Source organism: Anolis sagrei, chromosome 1, assembly GCF_037176765.1.
Source record: "Anolis sagrei isolate rAnoSag1 chromosome 1, rAnoSag1.mat, whole genome shotgun sequence".
Classification (NCBI taxonomy): Eukaryota; Metazoa; Chordata; class Lepidosauria; order Squamata; family Dactyloidae; genus Anolis; species Anolis sagrei.
The window spans coordinates 46,735,598-46,762,912 of NC_090021.1; the positions used below are offsets into that span (position 1 = coordinate 46,735,598).

Genomic DNA, 27,315 nt, shown 5'->3' on the forward strand with positions numbered 1-27,315 from the left:
ATCATACATACATACAATACATACAATCATTGGGTTGGATGAGACCTCGTGGGCCATCCAGTCCAACCCCCTGCCAAGAAGCAGGAAAATAATATTCAAAGCACCCCTGATAATTAAAAAGTTATCCCATTAATCTGAGCTTCAGTTTGCAACCCAAGAACCTGCTGGACTGTGCGATTTACTCCTGATGAAGCACACACAACTTTGAGTAGTGACTTGTATTGGAAAACACTAACATGGTAAAGAATGAGATCTGTCCTCAATCATTTTGCTTTGGCTTCACCTTTCCTTTGGTCCTTAGCCCTAGCCCCTGTTGAAATACAGACCAAGGACTCTTCTGAAATTGGAATGTGGCTCTCAAGCTTAATGTAGTTGTCATACAATAATTTATATATTACCAGCATGATCTTTACAAAGCACTAGAAATATATTTTGGATTTGTCAGAATCTCTGATGTAGTACTGAAAGAATGTGAATGCAAACTGCTTAATAACCTCCAACTTAAAAAAAATACATCCTGCCATCTGTCAGCAGGAAAGAAAAAATAGACTACGAAGTATTCAATAATTTTGAGTAATGCGTTTAGTTTAGTTCAGTTCATTCAAACAACTTTAGCACAGTGATAACAAGGCTTTCCACAACATGGCTAATAGTTCAGCTACAGATAGACAAGCATACTTTTTGTGTCCTGGAATGAACAGGAATATGTAAATTGAGTTCTTAATAGTTAAGGATTCCTTCCTGCTTTTTCCTATAATGAATTCACAAATATAGTTTTCATGCAGCGTGCTCCAGATGTATATACTTGCTAAAAACTAATATCATTAAAACAGAGAGGAGACTAATTTGTCCTCCATTGGAATTATGAACTTACATTCCTCTTTGCTGGGTGAAGTTACATTCAATTCTGTCGGAAGTTGCTGGTTGGAGTTAACAGTCTGTGAAGATAGGGAGGTATTACTGTTGTCACAATTTGTTTCTCCAGAGAACAAATCCGATTGGCTGTTGCTTGTGGTGGGAGTGGACTCATCATCTGGTTGTTTCTTTTGAAATTCTATCAAGACACAAAGTTGAGGAAATCAGATGCTTAAAGCAATTACACAATAAAAATCATACCATTGTCTAATATATAGGACATATATTGTAAATTATAACTGTATATTAAATATACAAGACAGTCATCTGCATATATTAATCATAACTTAAATCTTAGCATTGCACAATATAATCATTTGGACAACTATTCCAGTGGAATGGCAGGATATACATTTATCTTAGTCATTTCATCCCTCTTTGTTTTTAAAGAGCAGTTAATGCAAAGTCAATAAGGTCACATTTTAATCAGGGGTTCTGCCCCTTTCATCTATAACTCAAGAAGCATGTGAATATTTTCATTTCTTTCCAAACTGTCACTCACAAACTGAATTAGTTTAATTTATTCCAGTGATAACATCATCTCCAAATAAGGTTTATGTTTTTGCCCCTTAAGAATGTTTTAAAACGTATTTGTTAAAACTGGTAATCCCTAACTATGCCATTAATATATCTAGTCCATATGAATGGTGGCATATAAGTGTCATCAAATTTGTATATAATTCCATTTTTAGTCACACATTATGCAAATATATTATGTTCATCTTCAAGTATAGCTCCTAATTATGGAAGAAACAGTAGCTAGAACATAATACTGAAAAATATATCCAAGGAGTAAAGCATACAATTTATACATTTTTTTCTTTCCTTTTATTTTTAGCACTGTTTGAATTAGTGCATACAAGCACTCTCCATCCGTTTGCCACTGGCCAGGTCCATGTCTGATATATATACATTACATTTTGTAATATAATAAGATTTTTGGGGACTCCATGAGAAACTTGTGCTTCAAAAAGGGCTCCGCAGCTTAAAAAGTTTGAGAACCCCTGGACAAGAGAATAGATAACCTTCATACAGTACATATACATTGAAGGCAATATGAGAGAAGATAACTCATTTCAACTCTTATAAAGAAACCAAGCAGAGAGTTGGAAGACCAAGCAGCTTCAAAGGTGGCAAACAGGATTCACAATATAACCACAAAAGAAGGTAATATAATGATCAACATTTTAGAAAGAGTACTTTTTGGGCATAAAAATAAAATAGCATCTTTAATTTTTTTTCCAACAGTTACAAGTTAAGGGTAAGGAATAGCTAGAAAATTCTGAAGTTTTAATAATAAAGGGATTTTTATTTCTAAAGAACAAACTGCTTTGACTATTGTCAAATTAACTGTGAACACTAAGGGCAATTCCAGTGCAGTATTAATTATTCCAAACATAATATATTCCATATATATTCTTGTGAGTGTGCAGTACACGTAATTATTAATTTTAGCATTGGATTTTCTAGTATGTTTGACGGTTCACAATTTTTTAAAAACAAATGTATGTGAATGGAAGGACTAAGTGACTTTATCTTATTTCAGGGGCAGCTCCTCCTGCTCCAGGTGTCAATGAAGATGCAAAAGGAACATCATACTTCTTACTTGGCTTGAACAACATAATACTCAGGCAATATACTCAGGCAGAAAAAGGGGAAAGCTGCCTTAACACAACTCTCACTAACACCCAACAGGAATGGACATATGTAGATAACCGCTTTATCCAGTGCTGAGCACCATTTTAAGTTAAGCATTCCTCTGAATTGTGGTCTTCCTAATTTGCCTTTTATTTTCATGGAACAAAGAATGGGTTAGGTGTTCAAAATGTGCAGTAAAATCTTAGGATTCCCCTCCTATTTTGTCTTTTAGAGAGAGCACATCTTGAAACAAGGAAGGCAATCACAGATGTCCTTATAAAAAGAAGGGGAAAGATGAGGAACTGAACAATAACAGATTGATACCCACTCTGATAACAACCACTACGATAACCAAACTACTTTTGTATTACCCAATACCTTACTAAAAAAAATAAGATAATTATTTTCGTGGGTGAGCAGTTGAGCATCTTTTTCTGAAATATAGTATCTAAATATATACCTGAGTCAGATTTTTATTGGGCTGTATTATTGATGAACTGAATCTGGTTTTTATTATATATTCAGTTCATAACTGTTTCTTTTCAAGTTGTGGTCTCTTCCAACACTATGATTCTAAGATTCACTCATTCCTTTTAGTACATGGGAAATGTGGGTTTCTAATAATCATGCAACTGTTTCCTTTTCCCCCAAGCTTGGATCAGTGTTGTGAGATGGAGTAGGGAAATCATGGATGGGATTTTTTAATCTTCATACTGCATGTATATATAAAAAAACCTACGCCAGCTATTAGAATATTCACCTTTTGAATCTGCTCAGACTTATCTGAATCAGGACATATAAGGATAAACAAAATGTCAATTGTATGTTCAGTGCTTTCAACAACAAAAAAACACATCTTTTTTTCTGAAAACTAGTAGAAAATGCAAAAATCACACTTACTTATGCAAATATCTTTTATATAAATGAAAGTTAAGAGACAGAGAAGTAGTCATTGCTTTTACACTCAAATCCATAGTGGGCATTAACTGTTTTCCCCAATTTACACCTAAATTCAAGGGAATAAAAAAAAAATCTGAAGAAATTCATATCAAGCTACATTGATTCTTTTCCAGAGACTATATTTTAAGCATACCCTACTGGCCTAGATTTCTTTATACTGTAAGCAACAATGTAAAAAGACAGCAGTTTGCTAGAACTGTAAAGGATATTGAGTATGAAATACATCTGCCTAAGAACAGAAGCATTAAAACTCAGTAACTTCCTGAAAAGGTGCCAGCCTTAGAATGCAGGTAATTATGTGGGAAGATATGCAAAGTTTTGACTTCCTAATTTTACCTACACCTATTCTTCTGGGAATGTAACACCAATATCAATTACTTGTACCGCAAACCTTTTCTTATAACTCCCCCCCCCCACCCACTCCTGCAAAACTGAGCAATGTCAGTGCAAAAAGAAAAAAGAAAAGAAAAAAGAACTGAGTAGAAGCATAAAATAGGAAACTGAGAACACATTCACTTGAAATTGTATCAGATGTACAGTATTGTTTTTTAGCTTTTGTGGGGCAAAAGATGGCATTTGAAAAATCAAGAATAGTGGAAATTTTGTCTTTTCCTAAAAGGCATCCACTTCATTATCGAAGGGATGGAGCAAGAAATACAGCCAGTAGCTTGGATCCAACAAAGCACAAGCAAAACTTTCTAGACCCTGCCATGAAAAGCATGTGTGAGATATGCAACACACCTGCTGAAACCATGGAAGATGCGGCAAATGGTGGCTGAGTTGCAGGAGAAAGGAGGACCGAGTAGAAAATGAAATGTGTATCAAGGGTAAAATGATGTTAAATTACAAGATGTAGTATTTAAGTTAAAAAATTTTTTTTTTAAAAATTTAGAGATTTTGTTGGTAGGGATACAAAGTATAAGGAAAGTCATTAGACCAGATGACCAAGCTCATTCTTTAATTTGGCACTGGGAAAATCCTGCCCTTAAAATGATGTTGGATAACAGATTCACAAATTCTTTACTGCTATAGTAGCTATGACTGTTGATTAGTACAATTGAATAATATCTACTAGACCACAATTTGCCCACCCCTGCTTTAATTACGGGGCGTTCATAGTGGGAAGAGTAGCCACAAAAATCAACATTCTCGCACTTCTTTTACAGGAATCTTCATTCCTTTAACAAAGATTTTATATCTACCAAAGCGTCACCACTGCTGCTTCCCAGCAGGAGCAAGCAAGGCAGAGGAGGAGACATGACATTCACCAGAAAGTTCTTTTTCTGTTTCAGCATTTTCAAATTTGAGGTGTGCATTAGATTTGTTGGCACACTAGACTCAAGTAAATATGGTACTTATAAAGGTGGTGAAATAATTGCTCTGGATTCTCACATGACCTAGAAGACAGACAATTGTACCATTTCATAAAATAAGGTAAAGTTTTAATTGAAATTTCAAAGTACCAAAGGCCTTCCAATTAAAAAGAAAAAATCATTAGAAGTTGTTTAGAAACAAGATGCTTTCTCTTGTCAAAGTTATGTCAGTGTTAATATACATAAGACATAACTGGATAACTTACTCATTATACATATCTTGTGAGCAACAGTGTTCATTCTACAAACAAACATGTGCCACTGTTGATATAAAAAATGAAGCTAAATACGGTTGCTAGTATTTTTCAACAACAGAATAAGGTACAGTACTTTCTAAGTTGCAAAGATTTTTCTCACCCATTTGATCATGCCAACTGAATAATTACCAATACTGAAAGTAAAAAAACAGGAGAGCAGGTTCTTCATCTCTTACTTGAAATGCTTGGGACCAGAGGTTTTCCATATTTCAGATTTTTGTGGAATTTTGGAATTATCTATATTTACATATACATAATGAGACATGAGATATCTTATGCCCAGCCAGCACATGTGCCTTTTCACTAGACATTGTGGGTTTGCTTTAATTTCTCTCCAGCCTTACTCACTACTTGTGTTATGTATGAAACAGGGGGCTAGAGAGACTTAGGATCTGAGAAATAAACTAGCAAAAGCTTGGCCTCGAAGGTGAAGCGAGCAGCTGGCAGCAAAAAGCGTTGGTTTGTAGATTTCTGGAAAAGGGAAGTTCAGTTTTTATAGATTTAATTACTAGAATACTTGCAGGTTTATGCCTCTAAAAATTGGTGTGCAAAAAAACCCCCACACAGTGCACATTGCATTTTGAAACACTAATTTTACTGGTTCTATTTATTTGGGTGATACTATCTTAGCTGAAGTTGAGATAGATAAAACTCTTCTGACCGCCTCCCAAACCAGAAGTGTTTGGCTCCTCCCTTCACAACATGCAACCATTAAAATCTCTATTAAACCATATATATATATTTTGTTTTGTCCAAACCAGAAAAAGCCAACTCGTTTCACACAATGGCTGAAGATCCTGGCTTGCTTTGATGCTGATGACAACAATGTATTTCCTGATTCAGGAAAATCAGAAACAATAACTTGGTTAATTGCAGCTTGTAAAAAGAATATTTTTTTAAAAAAAATCATTGTATTTCACCTTATAAAACAGAGATGCCATTGTATAAACTTGGCCCAGTTCTAGCAATCCCTCTGAGCAATATGTTTGAAGGTGGATATTTTTATTCTAAAACCATTGTGAACTTCATATTTGAAAAAAGGCACACACAACTCTTACAAAGTAGAAATTTCAAAGATACTTATGTTTCATTTATAAAACTAATGGCATAAGCAATTCTCATTAAACTGCATTCTAATGGTAGAGAAGATACTTATACAGCACTGCTCTAACTATAAAAATACATTGAAATGTGAAAAAGTAAGTGGTTTTTATTATTTTTCTCATAAGGATGGCTTAAAAGGTAAAATTAGGGCAGGATGAATGGCAGGATTCTTAGAGATTGGCATTTGGGGACCAGCTTGAGAAAAGGGATCTGTCACAATGACTTTGGCTCAAAAATACATATCGTTTGCTCAGAGATCAAGTGCTTCTAATCTTTCCATATGAATCTCAACTGGATCCAAAAATCTCTAATTAGACACAAATTTGCAATTTACACAAAATTTGTATTGCGTATGGAAGAGTCACTTAGGCAGTTAATCATCATACAGTGATCCATGTACATCTTATTTCTATTTTTTTAGTGTTAATGATTACTGAATTCAAAGATTTGAATGATAAACTCCAATCTTTATACATTATATAGCCCCTCCTTTGACAGGAAATAAAGTGTGATATACTGGAAATGCATACACACATAGCTAAAAATCACTGATTTCCCCTGTGTTACTAATCTTAACAATAATACTTCATGCAATTTCTACAGATTTCAATTTCATTTCATAATCAAGAATAAAAACAGAGTATATAAAACTTTTACCAAGCTGCCATATCAACACTTTCCCCAATATGTAGATGTATATATACACATTTAATTTGAGACAGTAATAGTGCATGGGTTAGCTCCGTAAAGAAAGAATTCAGAAATCACACTGTGACTATATGCAAAAGTCTGATCTAACTGCTCATGGCATTTCTATTTACTTTTCGTGATCTCCAAAGAAGATCCTCCTCTTTTTTAATGGAGGTTTTTCATCACATCCAGCAGGCTTTCTCCAATTAGTATGGGATAAAACAGCAATTCTGTAAACCTGCTGACAGCCATGTAATGGAAGAGGTAGAAAATGGTGGACATGCCCGGGCAGCATACTTAATAGATGCACAAACTTCCAGTCATCAGTTTGAAGTAGTACTGGCAGAAAATTAACTTAGTGCTACAAAGCTCATTTGCCAAGGAGGACCACAGCAATCTGGACAGTATGAAACAATATAATGGGCTGGAGTGCAGTTGGGCTGAAGTGGTGAAATTGGAAGATACACTTTCTGCATTCTCTTTCAAGGAGACAGTGGTCATTAATTTCACAAGCACTTATTACTTCCAACAACAAGCTAGCAGTTGCCTATGCTTTGCAAAGCAAGAATTTTGTAAATACTGCTGAAAGTTCTCTGGACAAAGCATATTAATACTCCAGTATACGGACAATTTTCTTGATAACGTAAGTTCTATTACCTCATGCTTTTTCAGCTACAATGATTTGTATTTTTAGTATGAATTTTCTTGTATACTGTTCCTCCCCTTCAGTTGCAAAACAGACTGATATTTCAGGTTGCAGAAGAAGTGTGGGCAAAACATAAGAATAGATGAAAATGGTGTCAGGTCATGCAATTCTCAAACTACTTCCGATGAAGAAAGAAGATAGAGACACAGTTTCATTTGTTCCTTTTCTTTGTATTCTATCACTAAGACTGGAACGAAAAGTATGAGATGTACACTTCTTCTGAAAGCTTTGTTTTGAAACACTATGCAAAATGGAGCCAAGATCCACCACAAGATCTTAAAAATTGACAAGAATTTTCAGAAATGAAAACGATGCTAGCTCAGCAAATCATGGATTGCTGGGCATACTAATAACCAGCCACCCACGGCTTGCTTGATCTGTAATTATAAAAATGCTCTTTCAGACTTATGGTACTCCAATGATAAATCACTTTATAGGTGTGTATATGTGTGTGTGTGTGTATGTATGTGTGTGTCTATCTATCTCTGTGTGCATTCGCGCATGCTTTGGGTAGCATAGGGAAGGGTTAACATCCCTATGGTATTTGTTTTGTTGTCTGTGCCCCTGTTCAGAAGATTTCACTTCACTTTCTGTCCCCTGTGACAATTGAATTTGGGGAAAAATGGCTTGTTGTTGAAATAAAGATTGGTGCTAAAGTTTCAGTAGATACCTTTTCCCCATGATAACTCTTTCAGGGGTTCCTGTTGTCTCTTAACTATGAGTTGTTTCTAAGTCAGATGTTTGTAACTCAGGGACTGCCTGTAGCTTGTTTATTAAAGATAATAAGGGCAATGCTGGAGAACACAAATTTGCTTCAAGTGCAGCAACAAGTACATGGCTTAAAAATGCCAATGCCTCGAGTGTGTAGAATTATTTATCAGAAATGTTTGGAGTACCTCTAAGCTGATGTGGAACAGTTTTTGTGCAATTAAAACATAGCCTGCTCTCTACATTCCCATCTTCTGTCAAAAATATGATGTGCAAAGATCAGTTATAGAGAACATATGTTAATATTTATTCAATAGGACTTATTACAATTTCAAGGAGACAAAGGGATAGGAGGATGTGAATTCAGCTATCTGGATGTTCTGGGTAATGTGAGTAGCACATTACCAACTTGACTATAAAAGGGTTTTCCAGCACTCCTATGGATTTTAAAGTATAAAAGTTACTAAATAAATGAGTAATAGTCATCAAACAGCACAGCTTCCTTCAAATACCTCAAATCAAAGATACATGAACTTGACGTGCAAAGTTTTAAAAACTTTCAGGATGTTGAAATGCACAAAACCATTGTAGCACACAGGCAGCCTATATTCTTCCAGAATGTATATACGGTATGCTTTGCTTACCCATGCCCCAGATTTCATCCAGGCTGTAAAATGCAGCCCAAGCATCCTGAACAGTGTCAAATTTCTCTTCACAATTGGATTTACATTCATTTAGAAAGGATATTCTCAGTTGTAGGAACTGTTTCATACTTTGAGTTTAAAAGAAACAATTAGAATAATCAAGCAAAATGAGTGTGAAAATTCTCAAAGTCTCCCATGTCATTATAACATGGGAAGAAACATAGCTGCTGGTCAATTTAACTTGCACTCTTAGTTATTAAATATTACCTGCAGGGCCATTAAACTGTTTGATAGTGGGAAAACAATATGAATTACTATTCACAATACAAAAGTATTAAGCTGACCTTAGGGCATGATGCATTCCAAACTTAAGCTATGAAATATGAATCTAATATTAGCTATTTCTGTGTGAAATTATAGCTAATACAAGGGAGAACTAAATGTCTAATGGCTGTCATCTTTAGCATTTTCTTATGGATTACCAGAAATCTTAGAAAATAGCTGCACATCCTGAAAGAGAAAACTGTTCACATGTATTTCAGACAGTAACATTAACTAAGGCCCCATTTTTCCAGTACAGCGAAAATAGAAAAAAATACACAGTAGTTATGAGAGTGAGCTATTGCAGATTTCCCCTTTAATAGAGTTCTAAAAGTAATTCTGAATTTTAAAGAGACTATAAAAGGTGCTGAATGCTTGGACAACCCTTTAATACTTGGAGTAAAACTTGGAGCAGATTCATTGTCCAACTAACACAGAATCCACCAGCTGTGCCAATGAGGCATGATATAAATGTTTTTACCTACAACTCACGGATGAATTAATTACTTACAGAGATGTAAAATTTACAGAAACTTTATTGTTACTTTGTTATTTCAGAAATACAATGCATCAAATCCCTCATAAAATTATAATATTTTTAGTATTTAAAAACAATCGAAAGTATAGTTTATACAAAAAATAATCACGCATTTACTGGTTTAATTACTTTTAATTTCTTAATTACTTATAATTACAAATGGGAGAGTACAAGCCACTAGTTTTCCCCAATCTATGAAAACGTAGATAAAAGGAGAAAATAAAAATAAAAACACATCAACAGTATAATGAACTCACATCAACTCCATAATGTCATGAATGCATACATAGAAAACATACATTTTCTAAAAAAAAAACTGCTAAGGGATGAGCTGGAGTAGAAGTAAAATCTATTAAATATTAATTTTGCTTTATGAGAATTTGTCTAATCAGTTTCCTTTCCTGGCAAACACTATCAGAAATTTCAGTTTATTTTTATCCTTCATTTTTATTGTTTTCATAGATTCCTAAATACAGATACCCAGATCTAAATAAGCTTCTATACATTTTATGTGTCCGTTTGTTTCTTTATTTGATGTATTTCAAGACAGATCCAATTTCCTTCAAAACAGAGGAACCTTAAGAAAGTGTGAAAAAAGAGTCAGAAGGCTTTATCATCCCAAGTCCTTGATACCACATTACACGAAAGACTTTCTTAACAAATTACCACACTAAACTTCTTAGCCAAATACTGTATTGTGTAAAAAAAAAAAGGTATTTCATAAGACTAAGTCCTGGGTATGGTGGCAATCATTTGGGAGAGTGTAAAGGTAAAATATCATATAATCTATTTCTTTTCAATTGAGAAAATAGACAAAAAGGTATTTGGAAGACAAGATTTCATATCTCTAGTTTTATAGAAACACATTTTAGAAGTTCCATATTTACCCCTTCACCAGAAAGTGAATAAATATATACATTAGTTTATATCTATTAAACTAGAATTTATTAACTATGCAAACTCAAAAACTTGCGTTTGTAAGCAAGTTTAACAATCAAGCACCCATGAGACTTGAAGTACTGTATTACTGGTATATGAAGACAAAATATCAACAATTCTATTTGGTTTGCAAAGATAAATCAAAGTGATAATTTCTACAACTAATACATTGGCTGTATTTTATATATCTTCACTATGAAACTCCCTTCCCAATCATACTCATTGAGTATTTCTGTTATTTTTAGGTGGCAGGTAAAGTCCATCCTGCCCTCATTTACCTTCAGTGTCTTCTAATGGTATATGTGTCTCAACAAGCTATCTTGAATACTGTTATTTTCTGTAGTTTTATAAGCTGGTTGCTTCTGTTATCTACTTTCACTGTTCTTAGTCTATCATAATTGATATTGGACTATTTTGAAAAACGTGGCTCAAACATGCTTCTACATACTAAAAAGTCATGAATTATCATTTGACTGCACAAGATGAAGGTAACATTTCAACTACAGTGCAGAGCTCTAGTAAACTACTCTAACCCTCAATTATCTCTACTTGTGAAAAAAAATCCAATAGCCCCACAATGTAAGCAAAACTTTCAGTTTCTTCTATCATGCAAACTTATTCACATTACATACACACACAAACATAATATTCTCCCCATGGAAGGATAAAAATGGAACGACTCTGACCCTAATATTAGGTTAAGTAGGCAGCTGCCTTAGATAGTGATAGCAAAGCACTGCAGGGCACAGAGCTCACAAAACCTGCCCTCTTTGTTCTAAACTAGTCCACTGTCCTCAGAACGATGTTTCTCCTATTGGAAGCACTGAAATAAAATTCAAATACCATTCCAGTCAGCTTTGGCAAAGGAATGACATAAGGAAATAATCCTTTCCTTTGCCTCAAGCAGCAAAATGTCTGGTGCCGGGTCTAAAATTGTTGATTTTTCTTTTTTAAAACCCTTGCACACTGCAGAGTTAATACACAATAGAAATACATTTCCTTGCACTAATCTGACATCTGAGAGAAAAAAAAGTGGCATTTCAAACTAACAAATTAAATTCCTACCAAGAAGGTTCTGAAATGGAGCAAAAAAGCTAGTTAACAGGATATGTACCAGAGTCAATAGCTTCTTCTGTGCCCTTGACACAGCACAATATACCGATAGACCTAATATTCTCTCACAAATGTCTCTAGCATTATGATGCTGTCACCTTCTCTTTTTTACTCTCACATTTCTCTTTTCCATTCATTCACTGTCACATTCAATGGAGTTGATCAACTATTACTTCACTAGCTGCAGTACAGGGAGATTTTCCTTACAGCTGTCAAATCAGGAAGAGCTGTACATTCTGAAAGCAGATCTTCCTTTGATTTTTTTTTTTTAAGTGACAGAATACACAGGGCTTAAAAGACAGACAGGCAAGTTCTAGTAATCTTAAACAGTATGTGCATATCTAGCATTCTAACACTGCCATCAATCATTGTGCTAACTTGTAAAATAACACATGCTAAAAACGGTTTCTTTTTGGATAAAAACTAATTGATGGAATTAAAGCCTGCAAACAGAAGCAAATTATAAGAGATACTGCAGTATTGAATACCTAAGATCAACCTTTAGATCAATAGAGGAGACTTCTGGATGAAACAATGATTCATTGTTCAAATAAAAGTTTACCTTTAAGTATAATTGGGAAACATCTATGGTCTGCACATAACTCCTTTGAATATACATTCTAAAGTCTTTTTACTACATTGCCATCTGATGATCAAATCAAATTCTTTATTACAGTCTACAGATTCAAATTCATGACATATACAATAAAATAAAATAAAGAACTAGTGAAATCATACAGGCAGAGCTAATTTCAAACAGTTTCTCCCTAATACATGAAACACTGAGTTAGAGCTTTCCAAATATTTCATATTAGTGAGACACTTATTAGTCAAGTACGACTCCACAACAAAGTAATTCAGTTTTCCTACCAAACCAGAGATTAAACCAACACCTTTATAAGAGATACAGACACATACATAAATTGTAATAATGAAAAGTATGGAGGCACAATATAGCTCATGAAAGCCTTTCATTTATATTTTTGAAAATATGATTTATTGTTTATTTCACATAGTCTCGGGTTTCTCATTACATTCCTGTGATACACCTATACATTGCAACTGACTCACCAGTGTTTCACAACACAGTTTGGAAAGCTCTGCACTAAATAATAATTTTAAACAAGAAGGGTCAAAATAAAATTCTCAAATTGAGTAACAAAGTCAGTTTGGAATAGTCTAGGTGAAGTGATATCTAACAGGCGCGTATATATATATATATATATATATATATATATATAAAATCTAACAGGCATATATATATATATGTGTGTGTGTGTGTCTTTTGAATATCAGAAAAAATATCAGAAAAAAATAAGAAAAAATGGGGCTACCACAGAGAAGTCTTGCTTCAGGATGGCAATCTGAAGTTCATAGAAAAACTGGTAAGACTGCTGGAGATAATGGTAGCTGTTGCACTGGTCTAATTCTAGGAAAAGTGATCCACTATGCTGCCTGACTCCAAATTATGCGGGATTTTACATGGCAGCAGCAAGACCAATATACCTTGGCTCAGTAACTAATAGGCAGCATGCACAGTTGCTTCAGTATCAGTGTATCCTGGTCAACATATCCTAACTGGCACATTCTACTCTAGTGGTGTCTTGTCATAAAGTACATCATGGTAATCTAAGGACATGATTAGCAATTCATGGAATATATGGGCTGGTTATCTCTGCTCAAGGAAGGTCATTCCTGACTCACCAGCCAGAGATGTTAGTTGGTACTCTTTACCACTAATAATAATAATAACAACACTTTATTTGTACCCCGCTACCATCTCTCCAAGGGACTCGGTGCGGCTTACATGAGGCCGAGCCCAAATACAACAATACAAGCAATAACAACAACAATACAAGTAATTAAAATAAGAACATGGACAATAAAATAACACAACATTAACAATAAAACCACACGATTAAAACTGTGGGAAGGCCAAATGTAAAGTTAAAATTGGAAGTAATGCTGGAACATGGGCGAAAAAGTGATAAGGCGTTTGTGGAAAACATACAAGCAGACATAAAAAATGTAAAGTGCTTTGGAGGACAAGGTGCTATGGAATCATTATTCTGGGAAGGCACACTGGAACAACCACGTCTTCAAGCTCCTCCTAAAGACTGCCAGAGTTGGGGCCTGCCTGATGTCCTTAGGAAGTGAGTTCCAGAGTCAAGGGGCCACCACCAAAAAGGCCCTCTCTCGTCCCCACCAAACGCGTCTGCGATGCAGGCGGGATCGCGAGCAGGGCCTCTCCAGACGATCGAAGAGATCGTGTGGGTTTGTATACAGAGATGCGGTCATGCAGGTTTACTTTGATTCACTGAGATTACTTTGGCCTCTAATGACAGTGATGAATCCAGAAACCCTATATCTGCTTCTTTTGAGGAAATGCAAAAAAGCGCAAAGTCCAAAATTTCCATCATCAGGAACCTCCCACAATTGTGTTGTGAAATCTCATCTGTTTTGCCTCTGTGTGTTTTGGCCCACACATAAAAAACAAGAGTACTGCCTATATTAGAAAGTACACAACTTTTCCTAATTCAAATGGTTTCATACATGTGCCAAATACCACCAAAGACAAGAAGGTAACTCATGATACACTACAATATAGTTGCCAGTTACAAAGTAGTCATTATTCAAAGCTATTTCATGGACTCACTTCTACAACTGGAGTCAAACCACTGCAAAAGAGTACCTGCAACTCTTGATTTAGAGAGCTTATTGGAAGAATACTATGGCCAGTGGTAAAGAAAACAGCTGAGAGCAGGCAGAATTAAATGAATTGTCCTTTCGCTGTTTCCCACATTGCATTATCTATCTGGATAATCAAAAGCAGATTCCTGCACAAATCCAAGTTTGAACACATTTGATTTCCTCCAATAATCTGTGGAACCCTCTTACGTCCTCTGCCTCCATATATTAACTGGACAGTAACTGATCCATAGAATATCTCCAATTCAGGGCAGATCATGAATATATGTTCCAGTACATCATCAAAGATCGAGTGCATAACTTCACTAGGCAATGCTTCCTCAATTCTATACAATTGTTATCATGCAGCAAGTTCCTCTTTTTTAATATATATTTTATTGCGATATATATATAAAAAAACACAATCTTCGAAATTCAACTATCAAAATACAAATATTACTTCCCCAATCCCACCACCTCCCTATTCTCACCTATGAACTACTACCCTCCATGACTTCTGACACCACTGCCATATAGAACTAGTATCTAATAAATAAAATCTGCCCTTCTCATTACACTAATAAATCCCCTGCATGGAGATAGATATAGTTTTTCTTTTAATTTTTGTATTGCACATAAAAGGTTTAACAATTATACAGACATATACTTAACATAAGTTCACAATTCTTATGACTATACATCCCACCCACCATTTTTGTCTTCTTTTTTAAATACCCAAGGTCTAGTCTCCAGTTTCTAGCGAGCTCTTCTTTGTTTCCTTTCCTTATGTCATTGGAGATTTTGGCTATATGAATATACTTAACTAATTTTCTTCTCCAATCCGACCTTAAGATGGAGGTGGGACGAAGAGAAGGGCCTCTCTTGAAGATCTCAGGGCTCAGGCAGGATTGTACAAGGGAATGCGGTCAGTCAAATAGACTGGACCTGAACCATCTAGGGCTTTTAAAGGTCATAACCAGCACTTTGAATTGTGCCCAGAAACAGACTGGCAGCCGGTGGAGCTGATGCAACAGGGGGATTATCTGCTCCCTGTAGCCAGCTCAAGTTAGTAACCTGGCTGCTGCTCTTTGGACCAGTTGAAGTTTCCAAGCACTCTTCAGAGGCAGCCCCACATAGAGCACATTACAGTAAGCCAGATGGGATGTAACTAAGGTATGTATTACCATGGCCAGATATGGAATGGGTGCAGTTGGCACACAAGTTTTAATTGTGCAAAGACCCTCCTGGCTACTGCTGAAACCTGGGACTCCAGGTTCAGTGCCTAGTCCAGTAGCCCCCCCCCCCCCCCCCCCCGCCCAAACTGCGGACCTGTGTAACCCTAATCTACCTTCCGACTGACCAGGAGTACCTCTTTCTTTTCAGGATTAAGTTTCAATTTGTTTCCCCTTATCCAGCATGAATGTTGAAGTCTCCCAGCACTATTAGCTGCTGAGACTCCAATGCCTACTCCGAGACCACCCTGGCTAGCTGAGGAACGGAGACTGTTGAGTAGCGGGGTGAGCGCCACACCAACAGAATCCTTATTCTGTCCCAGTTACCCACCTTTAGGTAAATACACTCAGATGCTGTTGACTGTGGAATGGGTAACCTGGTCAGGGAGATGGAATCACGATAGATCACTGCAACTCACCTCTCTGCCCCCAGGCCTTGCCTTCTGTTGCAGAGAGAATCTTAGTGGACAGAGCTGGAAAAGATTATCTCCCCCCCCCCCACCCCCAGGTCTCTGTGATACAAACCAGTTGTTTCTTCATTTACTGACCTGGCATTCAACAGCAGCACTTTCAACCTGGGATGTGTGTGTGTGTGAAAGAATTAATGTAGTTTGACACAACTTTAAATGCTATGACTCAAAGGTATGGGATCCTGTGTGTCGTTCTTGGTTAGGCACCAACACTGTTTAGCAGAGAAAGCTAAAGACCATAGAAAAGTATGATTCCCGTGATTCCATCGCAACTGAAGTGGTGTCAAATTACTTTGATTCTAACATGTTGATATACCCTAAGTCAATGATATAGGTTGCCATTACTGTATAAAGAGTTGATTCTCACAAGCACTTATCTTAAACCTCTTTCTTCTATCATTGTACTCATTCAATTATTCAGTTAGATTTGTGATTAGATGTAGTACTGATTGAGGATAACATAGGTGAGGGTATCCACCCCCGAGAAAGACAAGAGAATCCAATCTCATATTCCAATCCAATTTATTAACCTTAATTAAAAACAGGCAAGCCAGATCAGAAATCTGTTCCAAGCAAACACTTGTCATATCAATATATTTCTGAACAGGAGAAATTAAGTGATAGAACCTGGCAACATCACAAAAATGCAAATTGTTTTAATCAGTTTTAGTCACCTTCTGTTTTATTCACAAAATTCAGTTTTCATCTTCGAACTCACCATCATTAAAAAATGATTTAGGTCCAGACAACAATGTCAGCTGTGGATTCAAAACTTGTTTTCTTTTTCTGAGAGGAGGTAATAGGCAGAGACAAAAAATATTTATTCTGCACATAGCTCAGTGCTCTTCAAGGGTGAACAAATTCAAAGGCTTAGACCAGGAAACAAAACAACTCTGAAACCCTATTACAAGATTTAAAAGAAAGACCCAATCAATTTAAATTGCAGAAAGAAGCAGAATGATCTTTTAAAAATGCAGATCACATTTGTCACATGTAAATATGGAAAGGAAACAGAAGAGAGGCTATATGAAAAGGTAAGAATAAAATGCCTACTTATTTACTCCCTCTTAGGGAAGGTAATAAAAATACTATTCTATTTTTAATGTCAGTCCCCTTCTTAAGGCAGTTTCCTTTTATATTTTTACAATTCCCAAACATAATAGGAATGAGAAATAGAGATAAAAGAGATGTAGAACATCATAGTCCTTCAGTTTTCTGCAGAAGTTTCGATACTGATAGCAGGACATAGGAATCCCATCAAGATGAAACCTTCGACTCTAGATATAGGGACTTCTCTTTAATACGTGCTCTAGCATACTGCAAAGTGACAGATCTGTACACTTCACTACTTTTTGAAGCAAGATCCAATTGCAAAGACATGAAAAGCTGCTTAGTGGGAAAAAGCACATTCAGGAGAAAACAGTAACCCTGATAGGTGGCAGTATAATCCACAGCCAAGTAGAGATGCAGTATCTATCCCCCAGCATCACATTTTCCAGATACCAGACTGCAGCAAATTAAATTCAAACGGAACCTGTCTTTCATAATACCATAATTTTTGGTTGATAAGGAAGTATGAGTTTCAAATAAATAAACACGCATTTTCACTTTTTAGAAATATTTTTGACTTTAGCACTTACTAAATTGTATAGGCATTCTCTGACAGGCATTACATAATGCTTGGTCTACTGGCAATTCTTTCAATACTCTGCTGTAAATTCTACTGCAAAACAGGTCACTGTAGTCTTCTAGTGAGCCAACAACACCCATAACTTGCAGAGGTAATTGCATTTTAAACGTTTCTTTCATACAAGTTATTCTCCTATCCTTTGCATTTCTTCATAATTGCAGAAAAGGGTGACTGAAATAATGTAATTCTAGCTAAATGCTGACATTTTTGAATCTATGCCAACTTTCCTGATCTCATGAGTACTGCAAACCATTTCTGTGAATCTGATCAGTTTGGGGCTACTGTTCCACTCACCTTCTGCTCTCCCTTCACTTCCATTAAGAGTACTCAGAGATATATCCAAACTATACATTGACCATTAACAATATGCACATGCTATGGCAAGAATGATACTATTTTCATGCCGTGCAGGTTCAAAAGAAATTGTGTAAGTTATTTTGTCCAAAAGAACTTTGTGTTTTTGTGGGAAACGTTAATGTTTCCTGCTACCAGGTATATTTGTTTGAAACTTGAGAAGAGTTTTGGGTATGGGCTGGGGCAGTGAAAGATGGATGAAGAGTGTTTGTGTGAACAAAAAACGGGAAAGAAAGAACAATACAATATTTAAAATGGAGGACAATTTTAACCAACATAAATTTAATAGTATTTCAGTGGAAGAGCACCAGGGCCATCCAGTCCAATCCACCTCTGCCATGCAGGAAAAGCACAATCAAAGCACCCCCAACAGATGGCCACCCAGCCTTTGCAGAACAACAATAACAACAATAACAACAGAGACCCCAGAGGCCATCCAGTCCAACTTCCTTCTACCAGGCAGAAAAGACACAATCCACAACCAAAGCACCCCCTGAGCAGTTGGAGGGAAACAGGGTTTTGTAAGCAAGGGGGGGGGGGGGGGGCTGGGTGGTGGGAAAAAGAGTCTGGACAGTGAGGGAGGCAGGGAATAAAGGGTCTGTGCCCCAGGAGGTTGTTGCCATGCTGCTGTTTTGGCAGCTGAAAACTTTAATTTTCCTGCATTTCTCAGGAGGAGAAAAGAGGAGATAGGAAGCATAATGGCACTGTGGAGTCATTCACAATAACCTGTGGAGCCCCAAGAGCTCCTCGGAGCACAGTTTGAGAATCCCTACTCTAGGCAATCACTTGTGGCTGAGTATGACTGTCTTCCAAGAGTACAATCTTGGCGGTGGGTGTGTAAGCGACTGTAAAGACCTATTCTGGATCCATATGGTCTTTCACAATGAGGATATAGATTTCCAGATGGAAGGTGGTCACGACAAGCATTTGCTTGATGTGCTTTCCTCTCAGCGAGTTTCTCCCTTTTGCCCTCAATTCATCCCTCTTCGAAATCGATGGCACCATTGGTAACAGCTGACCTCCAGTTAGAATGCTTGAGGGCTGGGGCTTCCCAGTTTTTGGTGTTTATTCCACATTTTTAAGGCTAGCTTTAATCAATTTAAAAACTCTTTTGCTGCCCACTGACATTCTGTTTTCCCTTCTTGAGCTAAGAATAAAGTAACTGCTCCATCTCATTGCTGGAACTAAGTGCAACTGAAGGTTACATAAGTGGCAATATGTATAGTATGTCTGAATTATCAAAATTACTACAAATAAACTACAGATCAAAATAAAGACACTCTCCCAACCCCCATAATCAGAGTGGTATCAATTTTTTACATTAACACAACTTGAAGGCCAAAATAGGGACACTGTGGCATGTAAATTAAAGTTACTCTACATGTAATACATCCTCCAATGAATGTATTCATATTAGATTAACTCACAGGTAATACAACAAATCTTTTAACCTAAGCATTTGTAAGTTGTCTTCCACATTTGCAGTTTCTCAGGCCTTTGATAGCGTGAGATAGCAACTTTTTCTTGTAAGAAAACAGCCAAAGGACAAAAATATATTTAATTGAAGTATTTCTAGGAAGATTCTACTTCAAGTAAGGTCCTGCTTATGCTACAATTAATTTTAATATTTTAGCAGCGAGATTTTTCCCCTTTTTGTTTTAATCTGGGGACAAGAACAATTCCAGTAATAGAACGTCAACATTAATTTGAGGGGAGATGAAAAATGACTTAATAACACCGCAGCAGGATTAATATTGTACAATAGATCATGGAGCCATAAAACTCTTGACAAATTCATTTTTGAATCATGGTATCCTTGCTAATAGGGCAGGGCACATCTGAAAGACTGTTAATACTCTTTTCTGTACAATCCAATATTAACTTACATGGATGGGGAGGGGGAATCAACTATCACAGTTTAAGTTTATACCCAAAGGGGGGGGGGGGGGGAGAGAGAAGAGGTCAAAAAGACTTTAAGAAGGACATTTTCCATTGCTTTAGCTCAACAGCTATTAATTCCAAAGGCAAATTCTAATTTTACTATGGAAAACACTTTACATAGGAAAAAAACCCCCTGTATCAAATAGTATCTGATATAAGGATCAAAAATCATAAAGGGGGGGGGGGGGGCTTTGACTTTTGCAAATTTTGAAATATGCCCCTCCACAAGATTTATTCCTTCTAGACATATGGCAATTCTTGATTTCATAAATGCCCACTTAACATCTATGGACTCTTACAACTGCATTTAGCAGTTCAAATATTGCATCATCACAGGACTCAGCTCCAGTTTAGGAGACAAACACAAACGTTTCAGTAGTCAGGGAAGCAAATAACTGATGCTTCCTGCCTCTATTATAGCCTCTCCGGCTTGTTTAACATAGCTGTTCCAGATAGTTTAAGGACTATTACATCTAGACTGCAGATTGCTGGGGACAACCCCTCAGAAAAACACTTTGACAAATTTGCTAAATACTTTGTGGAAAAAAATTGCTCAAATTTATTTTGATTTGAATCCTTTTTGGGAAAAATAGATTTGGTCACAGTGGTTGATGTTTTAGTTACTTCATGATTAGATGACCATATTGTGTTTTAAATGTGTTCAGAATGTTCAGGGAGTGCAAAATGCAGCAGGTAAGATGGTGTCAGGTGTGCATCTTAGAGGCTATTTCACCCTGTCTTGCAAAACTTGCACTGGTCACTCTAAACACCTTCACAGAAGCATATGAGAAGCTCGGCCTATTATTGAAAATTGAGAAAACCAAAGTGCTCCTCCAGCAGTCACCAGCCAATCCCTCTCCAATGTCAAAAAATACAGCTTAATGGTGTAACTTTAGAAAATATTGACCATTTCCGCTACCTTGGCAGCCACCTCTCCACAAAAGTCAACATTGACACTGAAATAAAATACTGCCTGAGCTCTGTGAATGCAGCATTTTTCCGAATAAAGCAGAGAGTGTTTGAGGACCAGGACATCCATAGGGATACCAAGGTGATTGTTTATAAAGCTATTGTCCTCCCAACCCTGCTATATGCCTGCGAGACGTGGACTATCTACAGACATCACACGCAACTCCTGGAACGATTCCATCAGCGTTGCCTCTGAAAAATCCTACAAATCTCTTGGGAAGACAGGTGGACAAATGTCAGCATGCTGAAAGAAGCAAAGACCACCAGCATTGACGCGATGGTCCTCTGCCAGCAACTCCGCTGGACTGGCCACATTGTCTGAATGCCCAACCACCATCTCCCAAAGCAGTTGCTCTACTCCGAACTCAAGAAAGGAAAATGGAATGTTGGAAGACAGGAAAAGAGATTTAAAGATGGGCTTAAAGCCAATCTTAAAAACTGTGGCATAGACACCGAGAATTGGGAAGCCCTGGCCCTTGAGCACTCTAGCTGGAGGTCAGCTGTAACCAGCAGTGCTGTTGAATTTGAAGAGGCACAAATGAAGGGTGAAAGACAGAAACGTGCAAGGAGGAAGGCACATCAAGCTAGGACCACCTTCTACCTGGAAACCAATGCCCTCACTATGGGACAACATGCAGGTCAAGAATAGGGCTCCACAGTCACCTACGGACCCACTGCCAGGACACCGCACTTGGAGGACAATCTTACTTGGACAACAAGGGATCACCTAAGTATGTAAGCTGTATGTAACAGGGCTTTTAAAAATAATGTAATGCCTTTACTTTGGAATTTCTACCCTAGTAAGTTAGCCTGGCTCATCGCTTTAAAGCTGCGAGGCAGCAAAAAAAACAACACAACCCCCCCAAAAAAAACCAAAAACAAATCCCAACCCCAAAATTTGCTGTTCCGCATGGAATTTAGTGTTGAAACTGCTGTTTTAGAACTAGATTCAGAAATGTGTTTGGACTACTTTTAAGAGTTTTAAAATAGTATTTAATTTGTTTCAAAATGTTTTCATTATGGTAATGTTTAAAGTGTTTTATTATTCATTGTTCTGAGAGCTTTTGGGAAGTAAAATAGAAATACTTAAGATAAAATAAATACTGTGAAATAATGACAAATAAAGACTTTTGATGTGGAAGAAACTTTTGAAAAGAATACTGTCTGTCTTTTTGCGGAGGAACAGAATCTTAACCATGTTTCTTGAAAAATATCTATCCAAGTTTGTAACGTTAAGACAGAAGTGCTAACCAATAGAGGGAAGCAGTTCTTTCATCTATCAGACTAACAAAAATAGGATCTGCGGTGCAAATTCCATAAGACTTTTAAACCCTCAAAAACTCAAGAACTTTTCACTCTTGAGGGAAGCTGTATGTCCCTCTTTAACAAATTCTACTCCCATGCTAAGCTTCAAGCCCAAGTTGCTTTTAATTTACTTAAGAAGACAAATGCTAGAATGCTTTATAAAAATTACTCAAGAATGAACAGATTAAAAAATGATTCCTGTAAAATTTCACACTATAATCTGAAATAACAATATCAGCTACCATCAGTTTGCTAACTTGAATGTTTCTGCTGGTATGCACAAATTCTCTAGTCCTCAGTTGTCTTCTTGTTGGTTAATGTCAATTACTTTGTTGACAACACAAGCAATATGACTGCAAGGCAAAATGACTGTGAGTACTGCAATGACAGTGAAAGCTGTCTGTCAGGAGAGAAAGCGGCTCCACTTGTTCTCAAACTGATTGGGAGTTGTCAGGGAACGTTCATCTGCATATGAAGACAGCTTTCCCTACTATCACTCAGCTACCCCTTTCCTACTAAGAAATGTAATAAACAATAGAGCAAAATAATGTAAAAATAATAATAAAGAGTAAAATAATAAATGTAATAAAATAATAACAATAGACTAAAATAATAAATAACTTTGATTTGAGTATAAGCCGAGGGGAGCTTTTTCAGCCTTTTAAAAAGGGCTGCAAAACTCGGCTTATACGCAAGTATATATGGCATTCTAGTAACGTTTGCATACCACAATGAATATACTCTTCAATGTGTGTGATTACATGCAGAGGAAATGTCATGCATTAAATGTCAGCAGAAGGTGGCAACAAAGTCTTAGGTTAGCTGAGTAATGTTTCATTCTTGAACTGCACAAAAAAAATGTACCCTTGGGATAAAAAAAAAGCTCTGGTACAGAAAATCTATTATATAAAGTGCTCTTTTAGAAATGAATCCATGTAAAGAGGCATTGTTCCTTATTTTGGCAGAGACTGAGTCTTCTTTGATAAGTGCATATCATTGTGGAAAGTAAAAAAAAGAAAGCAGCAAGCTTAGATGGACAAATGTAGTTAAGTACTAGTTACTTGTGAGTGAATCTTTTGGAATTGTTAGTTACACAATGATTATAAAAGTATTTTGATAAAGGTAGCATCAAATGGTTATGGTAGAATAAGGAAATGTTGTCAGTTATGCATATCAGAAAAGCAGAAAATGTATTCTATATATTTTATGTGTGACATTTTCAGGTGGTTGATTATTGTTTTCATGGAGAATGAAATAAATAAACAGAAACAGAACCCAGTATATTATATAAATGCATACAATAATAGAACAGGGCTTAAGTATACAGGCATACTAATACTTGATTTTGGATATATTGTCTTTTCTGTTATGAAAAACCTGACAGCTAGGAATTCTTTTTTGTTTTTGCAAATATCTTTAAAATAAACTAGATGCTAGCTTCATAAACTTTAAAAAATGCTGAAACTCTACCTTCATAGATTACACTATACAATACATCAACAAAGCGTGTTTTCTAAAAGCTCTATTAAAGGCCATATTATTATTTGGAGACTGCAGAAGTCTACTACAGAAACATCACTCTTTATCATTATCCTTATGATAATTCCTCAGGTAGTTACTTTTACAAAAAAGGAAACAAGGTGTCAGTTTTGATGCTCTTGCAGAAAGCAGCACACAAGAGAAAACAGGAGCAGTAAATTTTGATTGCATTCCCTAAGTAACAAATGAAAGTAAACCCAAAACTTCAATAATGTAATGCTCTCTGCAGTGTGTAATACCTGCCACCATAATTTTGAAGACATGTAGTCTTTGTGTTTTTGTTTTTTATGTTGAAACATTTGTACTGGCTTCCTTCACACATATCAGATTTTAAACGGGAATGGAAGTTAAAATTATATAGTTTTTGGGGGGAGAAGGAGGCACAGAGAAAAAGAAGTAGACTTCTTTATATTCCCGATGTTCACACTGCACTCAAAAGTAAGTCTGTGCCTCTTTACGACTGCTGCAAATAGTCAATGCAAACAAACACCCCAACAGAAATCTTCCAGAAGCATTTCAGTCTTGATAAGAGATACTACATATTAATCAAGAAATCCATTAGGATTAGCAATCCATTCTACGAGACCATTTGTTTGAAAAAGACAAACTGTTCAGAACAGCTTGCATGCTTTAAACATGTTTGAAGACCAGTATCTATGACAAGAAAATGAATAACAGTAGCAAATTAAACAAATTGATCTTCTTCCAATTGTTTTTCTCACCGACAAGATGTACGATTATTATACATATACTATGACTGATATTTTATTTGGTTGTGTGGAATTGAAAAAACCAATAAGAATAAATAAGAGAAACTTCAAATTCTTCTAAATACTAAATATTGACAATTATACAAACACAAGATTTCTTTGGTTGCTTTTCCAAAAGGAATAAGACAATTGTAATCTATTCTTTGATAGGATGGCCTCCTTTTTGGACAGAAAGAGTTAATGTTCCTTTTATTCCCAAGAGATCTTAATCCCACACAGCAGTGCCATGTTTTATTTAAAACATACTCTCTCTCAGTAACCACTTCTTCTAATTGGCAAGGCAAAGCAAAGTCTCAAAAGCGCACAGCTCGTTACATTCAGTTTGGATTACAAAAACACGATGAAACAAACTGCATTGAAATGTACAAATTAACAGCTCAGGAGTGCACGACACGGATATGGAATTAGATTGTAATATGAAACTAACTCTACAGGGAGGCAGTGGAACAAATCACTAGTGTCTTTATAAACTATACAAGATTTCCAAATGAGCAAATATAGAAAACAGTGGACAGGCTTTTTATATATAATTTAGTCAAATTGATAAACACAGAGAGAAGGGGAAGATTTCTTTTCTTCCAACTCCTACATGGATGAAATAGAGAATGAGTGCTACACAACAAAATGGAACAAAATGTCATGAACTAAAAAAAGTTTCTGGCAGTTCTCAATTTCAGTCGAACTAACATGTGCAAAAGTATCTTCACAATTAAGTCATATTCAAAAAATGTAATCACCTGAGAACACACACATGGGATGAAATTAGAGCTGATGTTTTAGCAGGCCATGCAGAGAGCAAGGTTAATGAGCTAGAAGTTAGATTAATGCAATATTAATAAGACAGAAGGAAAAGAGACAGACTACCACAATGGCACAACACAAAGAAGAAATACAGTGCTTTCCCAGAAAGAAAAAATGTTTTCTGTCATACTCATATATTTCTGAAAAGCTTTCCTTATGTCCTTTGCATTTGACAATCAATCTCTACTGTTCATTAGCAAAGTCTGCCAGGCAATCACAGAACAAGAAGAGAAAATATCAAGAAGCAAAAGGATAAGGATATTTTGTTGTAAACCGGGATTAAAACTTTCAGGTTTGCAAGTGTGTAATAAGTATTTTGTTTTTGCTTTTTAATAGGAAGGATATATATTTTTAACACATGCATAAGGAGGCCCGAAATCAAAACATTTATATGGTAATTCTGATGAGATTTTCAATAATGGCCAGCAAGGGGATCAGGATCTTTTCAGATGTTTCTGGACTACTAATCAGTTCTCACTACTGGATATACTAGTTAGGACTAGAGTGAGCTGCAGTCAAACAATATCTGGAGGGTCACTATTACCCATCCCTAGGTTAGGGAAATCAATCTATTATTTATTTATTTATTTATTTATTTGAAACATGTGTGGTGCAGAAACAAGACCCAAAGTCTCAATTTTACCATCTGAGTTTAAGATAACCTAAAATGAGCACCTCCTACCACTTCATTCAGCACTCCTGTACCATCATGTGGCCTCTTCTCTCTCCTTTTCACTTGTCTAGATCCAGGAAAGTCATGCTACTCCTCTATTCTGCCTTGGTTAGACCACACCTGGAATACTGTGTCCAATTCTGAGCACCACAATTGAAAGAGAGATATTGACAAGCTGGAATGTATCCAGAGGAGGCCGACTAAAATGATCAAGGGTCTGGAGAACAAGCCCTATGAGGACCGGCTCAAAGAGCTGGGCATGCTTAGCCCAGAGAAGAGAAGACTGAGAGGAGACATGATAGCCATGTATAAATATGTGAGGGGAAGTCATAGGGAGGAAGGAGCAAACTTGTTTTCTGCTGCCATGGAGACTAGGACACGGAGCAATGGCTTCAAACTGCAGGAAAGTAGATTCCACCTGAACATTAGGAAGAACTTCCTAACTGTGAGAGCTGTTCAGCAGTGGAACTTTCTATCCCGAAGTGTGGTGGAGGCTCCTTCTATGGAGGCTTTTAAACAGAGGCTGGATGGCTATCTGTTGGGGGTGCTTTGAATGCAATTTTCCTGCTTCTTGGCAGGTGGTGGACTGGATGGCCGATGTGGCCTCTTCCAACTTTTTGATTCTATGTCATAAGCTAACAGACAACAGACTCATTTTAACCCTGAAGATTATCTCACTTTAAATATGCCCCTCTCCCTTTCCCTCTCTCTTTCTCTGTCTGTCTGTCTGTCTGTCTGTCTGTCTATCTATCTATCTATCTATCTTTACCGGTACTTCAATGTTGTAAACTCTTCTGGAATTAAATATGAAAAATTTGGAACTAATCATCTGGAAACTGGACTAAATAATAAAATATCTGAAACCAACATTTTCAATACTGAAGACATATAGAAAGAGGAGGACAGACATTGTAAAGATGTGCACCTTGCATAACCAGTCATATTTATTAACATTTAGAGCTATAGTTGTGGTAATA

General features: G+C 36.4%; 1 protein-coding gene across 1 annotated transcript in view; it reads right to left on the reverse strand.

The window, feature by feature from the left end:
• Positions 1–27,315, reverse strand: part of ZFAND3 (zinc finger AN1-type containing 3) — a 122,305-nt gene that overhangs the window by 57,644 nt on the left and 37,346 nt on the right. Inside the window, exon 4 of the mRNA XM_060754080.2 lies at positions 875–1,054. Within this exon, the coding sequence (XP_060610063.2) occupies positions 875–1,054 (180 nt within the window). The remainder of the gene's footprint in view (positions 1–874; positions 1,055–27,315) is intronic.